Source organism: Cuculus canorus, chromosome 3, assembly GCF_017976375.1.
Source record: "Cuculus canorus isolate bCucCan1 chromosome 3, bCucCan1.pri, whole genome shotgun sequence".
Lineage (NCBI taxonomy): Eukaryota > Metazoa > Chordata > Aves > Cuculiformes > Cuculidae > Cuculus > Cuculus canorus.
In genome coordinates, this window is record NC_071403.1 from 101,255,103 (window position 1) to 101,261,135 (window position 6,033).

A 6,033-nucleotide genomic window follows, 5' to 3' on the forward strand; every position below is an offset into this window, starting at 1 on the left:
TGTCACTTTTATGGCCCTCGGTGAGCATTTGCGACATGGAGCCTCTCTATCAGGCTGTCTAGCTCTTAAAGCTGTTTCTTCTCAAGCTTGCACTGAAAGGAGGCATTGCTGAATCACCTCCAAAGCAGCAATGTTATGAGAGGTCATGCTGAAAGTGGACCAGTTACTGCAGGAAAGTTCTTCTGCAAACAGCCCTCTTAAAAGGCTTTTGTCTGAAAGCTAATGTGCAATTACAGGATTCGGCCTGTAGCTGAGACAGACATGGGGGATGAGACAGGGATTTCTATTGGCGACTGGAAAGGAAGAAGAAGCTGAGGAGGAGGTTGACTTTTGAAATTCAGTCCTGGTGTCCTGGCAGCTGTTGAAGGGCCATAAAAAAGGCAGTGGTTTAACACTGGGTGAGCATCAGGATCTTCAAAGCACTTTCTTGTTTGGGAAAGATGTAAGGAAACTCCTCAGAATTCCTGCCTGTGTTTGGAGGGGTGGAGGCTGCAGCCTGATCCAAAGAGGGAATAGGAAGCTCCAGATATTCATCCAGCGGATATTTTTCCCATGCTCTTTCCTCCCACACAGCAGCTCCCTCCCTTCCCTTCTGGAGCAGCAACAGGCAATAGTTTCAGCACAGACAGTGCTTGGCTTCCTTAGGTTTGCTGGGTGCAGCTTAAGAATGAACTTGCTCTTTTAAAAAATGTATTTTGAAGAATGGAAACCTCACCACAGCAGTGTTTCTTTCTGTGAGAAATCTCTAGTGTGAGAGCAATGACCTCCAGTTCCCTGCACCTAAATGAGCTTTGCGTGATGAGTGAAGTTAACTCTGGTGCCTGATTTAGGGACAACACAGGCTACAGCTCACATGTAGATGGAAGTTAAAATGAGCATCTAACTCTAGGAAAGCCAGCTTTTGCTTGCTGTCTCCTAGTTCTAGTTGTATTCCCTCCAGTGCAAGTAATAACAATTTAACTTTTTTTCCTGAAGACTTTTGTCAAGGAGTTTTGGTGTGCTTGACAGACTGATGCTCTGAGCTTCCCTGCCTCCCAGTAAGACATGTTGTCTTACACAGGTGTAATGACGAGCACAAGGAATGCAGTGGGATATTCTGAGCCAATGTTAGAAAGGATTTGAACCCAGCATCCTCCTTTGCATTTTTACAGTAATACAGATATACATCTACCTAGGCAATGCTTTTACTCCAAAAAACATTTGTAGTGGCAAGGAAGTTTAAAAGGAAAAAAAAAAAGGGAAGAGAAAAATAAGGGGATAAAAGCAGCATTTGATTTTCATAGTTCTCCTCATCCCTTTTTATACTGTATAATTAAATGCATCCTCTTGAAGGAGGAATGAAGGCATATTAATTTTAAGCTATTGTTTCATACCATTGTTAGTAATTCGAGTACTTTTCAACTGATTTATGATATCATTTCAAACTCCTACAAGAAAGGTGTGCCTGAAAAAGCACCTTGTTTGAAGATCATGATTTTGAACTGACAGAAGAGAAGACACTTGTCTTGGATTTTTCAGGGAGGACAACTTTCTTCATGGCTCATGAGTTCAAATATCAGTTTTGTTTCTGGACCATTTCCTCAAATGCAAAAAAAAGTACTGAGATAATGGGCTCTAATGTCTTCATTTAAAAAGACCAAAATAAGCAGATACGTTCCAGAACTTTAATGTGATGTCTTCTTAGAAGACAGACACTAGCATTGTGTATCAAATGCAGTTTCTGAATGGTTTTTGTGTGTTGCACAAGTCCAGTCTGGATAAGTTTACTGAATAAATCACCTTTGGTAACTGAGTTAGGCAAATGTCCCCACTGATCTGGTTAGTAAAAGGTGGAAGGTGGCACTGGTTCTGCTGCTGTTTGGCTAAAGATAAAGAGCAGCTCTATGACCAATCGTCATTCTGGCTGAAAACAGGATCCGAGTGAAAATGACATTACAGTTTTTGGCAGTTTCTCATAGTTTTTTCCTGTCCTCAACCTATGTTGTGTTGGTCCAGCTAGGACTGCACGTAAGTAACCTGCTTTTTTGTTCAGGACCTCATTTCATAGAAAGGCTTATGCAGCATCAGCAAAACTTTATTTTCCATATTTGCATAGAACTAGATGCGGAATGAAAAATCAGAGAAGACCTGGGAAGTGTAACAACTTAATAGTCCCCAAAGGTCTCATGTTTATGAAATAACACATTTGGGACTTTGAGAGTTCGCAGCTTGGACAAATGGTAGGAAAATGAAGCAACTGCATGTCATTGCCTTCAGAGATCTAGAAAGAAAGTGAATGGAGCTGTCTTGAATTACACCTGACCATTTCTGCTAGGTGTGAGGGTACTAGGGAAGTTGCTCTGATCCACAGAGTTAGCTGCTGCTGAATACTCCGCAGGGATTGATTAGCCTGCATAACACTGGGTACATGTTTGAGATCATGGATCCATGTACTGTATTGCCCCAGAGTGCAGCTAATGCCTGTATTTGGATGAAGGCACATAACTGTCGAGGACACTGAAAGGTAACAAATCAAAGATGACATAGACTTACATTGTGCATATTACAGTATAACAAACCTGTGGAACTTGCTATCGAAGGAGACGGGAAGCAATGGTGTCCAAAAATGCCCAAATATCCAAAAATGTCCTGCCCTATCAAGGCAGGCTGAGTGAGTTGGAGTTGTTTAGTCTGAAGAAGACAAGGCTCCAGGGAGCACTGAAAGCAGCTTTCCAGTACTTAAAGGGGGCCTACAGGAAAGTCAGGGAGGGACTCTTTATCAGGGAGTGCAGTAATAGGATGAGCAGTGATGGGTTTAAGCTGAAGGAGGGTAGATTTAGATGAGATATTAGGATATTCCTGTGAGGGTGGTGAGGCACTGGAACATGTTTCCCAGAGAAGTCGTGGATGCCCCATCCCTGAAGGTGTTCAAGGGCAAGTTGGATGAGGCTTTGAGCAACCTGATCTAGTGGGAGGATCCTGCCCATGGCTGGGGAGTTGGAACTAGATGATATTTAAGGTCCTTATCAACCCAAACCATTCTATGAAAAAAACTTTTGAAAAGTGCAGAAATACAAAGAGAAGCGATAGGTAACAGGTGAGCAGCACAACTTGTGACACCTGGTTTTACGGAGCTTTGAATTGTGTTGTTCCTTTCCGATTCTGCATCCACCATATACACATTTGCCCTCAACTTCCCTCTTCCCTCAAGCCCTTAACTAATGTAGTTTGCCGTGAACTGTGCAAGAGACTATGTGTATTGCAAGTGAGTGTGCATCAGCCCAAAGCTAGGCAAACACAGACTACCCAGTTAGCTGTTGCCTTTTGGATGCCAGACAAGCCAGGCAGCTTGTGTTTCCTCGCAGCTGCTAGCAGGCCAAGCAAATAGCTTCAGGAGCTGCAGTCAACCCCTGGGCCATGTTCTGTGGTGACCTGTTGTAGGAATGGCGGTGTTAAAGCTCTTCAGCCTGTTGTTGGATGTGACTAAAACTGACCAAGAGGCAGAAGTCAGTGGGAGGGGGAGGACTGGCAGCTGGCAGCAATCACAGAAGCCCTTCCCCAAGCTAACCATGACATGAGTAAGCATGAGTCATAGCATAAATTGATGAGCCTAAAATTATCTACAAGGATGAATACTGTCTAACTGGCCTAACATACTATGGGCTCTCTCCTTACTCTGGAACTGGCAGATTTTGGCTGTGGGTGCAGATAGGCTGACCACTTGACTCAAGGCCAATAGTAGCCTGACAGATCCAACTCTGTTGTTTTGGTGTTTTTTTTTTTTTTTTTTTTTTTTTATTTGGGCCTGCAGCTTTTGCTTTTAGATGGAGCTTCAGCAGGAACCTTTTTCCCTACCTTCTGGCCTCTAGGCATTACTGATTTGGTGCTGAAACTGGTATTTTTTTTTCTGGCAGCTCCTTGGCCTCTGGCACTGAATCCAAGCTGATGCTCCAGCGCCCTCCCCTCTAGCATTGTTCCCAGGCTGTTGTGTCAGATGCAAAACAAATACTCAGTGGCTCAGAGCTCCTTGCATCCAGGAGAAATTGCATTTTCATACTGGCTCTGAACCTCCTCTGCAGAGCCAAAGCAAAACTAATGCAGAAACTAATCCCTTCGCCCCTACCACGCACATCCTCTTCAATGGTGCAGCCAAGAAAGACTGAAGAGAATTAACCTTTTCTGTCAATTTCTCTGAGATAAGAAATAAATGCCTTGCTTTTCACTTTCTTCTTCTTTCGCAGCTGCTGCATCAGGGAAACCAGTCTTCCCTGGAGCAGGAAAGTACTGCCTTCCCCTTCCCACTGATAATGCTCTTAAGTTTATTTTAAGAAGAAATTTCATACCTATCTAGGATTGCTGTGGGTAGTCTTGGCTCCCTATAGCTATTAGCTAGACCAAGTAGGTGGCAGAGCTTGTTAGAGTAACTGCTGCCCACTCAGAAGCACTCGAGAATAGCTGTAGCCTCTCTTTGGGGTCAAGTATACAAGTCTGGAGCTCCAAGGGTCCTTTCCTGTGACGAATATGACATTACCATCATAATCATGGGAATATGCTACTGTGTGAACTAAAGACAAACATCTGGAAACAAGGGTAGCCTGGAAGGCTGAACTGATGAAAGGAAAAAAGGCATCAAGGTTTCTAGTCTCCCTGACTTCCCTCTTTTCAGGTGTCACAACTCCTGTGCACTGTTAACTGGTCAGGCAGAACCCACCACAATCCTTCTCCCAGATTAAGGCCAGCTTGCTCCAGGAATGCTGCCTCTTTCTTATTTCCAGTGACTCATTAGCACATGTTCTTGCACAGGCTCGTGGACTGTCCAGCTAGAAAAGGGAGGCACTGTGGTGGTGCTGCGGAGTCTGCTGTGGCTGGGACTGACATTCTACCATGTCCCAGTGACCAAGCAATATGGCTATGTCTACTTTGGCACTGGCGAGAAGAACTTAGATCTGCCCTTCATGCTGTGACTCTCCTGGCTGGAATGAGGACTTGAGAACATTTAGATTTTATACTTAAAAGATTTTGTTTACTGCTTGTTCTAATAAATGTGTGAAACCTCTGCACTTTGAGAAGGATTCTTTTGTGCCTGGACTCTGATTCTTTTCCTAGGACTTGCTGTGTGCAATATTCCTGCAACTCCAGACTGAATTCCCTATGCCACTGCAGATCCTTTAGCTAATAATAAACGGAATTTTCTTCCATGATGGGTAAAGCCCTAGGTCTGAAGCAAAATGTACGCCATCTGTCTGATTACAATGACACCATGCCTATACAAAACTAATTTTGAGACAACATGAATGAATGCCTGCTGTCACCCATGAATGACAACCAAAAATGGAGCTAGAGTCAGAGTAGAAAGCTGTAAGGCATCTGTATTAAACTCTGAACTCTAGAAAGCCATATTGAAGAGAGGAGAGTATTTAGTTTTAGATATTTTAGGTTTCACCAGAATTAGAGGGGTCTTTTGAGCTTGTGGCACTAAACTGTAGCAAAAAATTAACAGTGGGAATCATCTGGTCTTGTGCAAAATGTGCTCATTCAGGTTCATCTCAAGGCAATGGTTTAATCCAGTGACTTTTCCATTGGTAAATCTCACTAAGCAGAGCTCTGTGGGCTAGAAGACATAGGAGATGAAAGGAAAATCTTTTCCTTTCTGAAGTGCTGTAGGTTTCAAATTTTCATAAAATAGAGATGGTCAGCCAGAGATTTTATCTCAGTTATAGTTAATAAAGTCTTGGCTCTGTCTCCCAAAGCAAAAAGAGCTTGGCCAGCTCTAGAGGCTGAATGCAGGGCTTCCGTTTCACAAAGTAAGTCAGGAAAGAACCACTGTAGTCTAATTTGATTTACTGGGTAATACAGGTTTATCTTTACCCTTTGTTCCTGTCCATGCCAATAGGTATTAGCAAATGATTCTGATGAAAGCAGTACAAGGTTAAGTGGCATAGCAATACATGAAAAGGCTGTGTTGATTTGTAGCCCCCAGATAAATATCAAAGAAATGGAGTCAAAGCAATAATAACTCTGATAAATTTAATAAGCCTTTCATACTAGGTCCCT

General features: G+C 43.1%; 1 protein-coding gene across 2 annotated transcripts in view; it reads left to right on the forward strand.

The window, feature by feature from the left end:
- RSPH9 (radial spoke head component 9) overlaps positions 1–6,033 on the forward strand; it is a 30,456-nt gene that overhangs the window by 13,575 nt on the left and 10,848 nt on the right. The window contains exon 5 of one of the 2 annotated variants that reach the window (XM_054062094.1): positions 4,783–5,332. The exons of the other annotated variant lie outside the window; for it this stretch is intronic. Coding sequence (XP_053918069.1) covers positions 4,783–4,943 — 161 coding nt within the window. The 3' untranslated portion in view covers positions 4,944–5,332. Of the gene's footprint in view, positions 1–4,782; positions 5,333–6,033 lie in introns of those variants that run through there. 2 annotated transcript variants of the gene reach the window in all.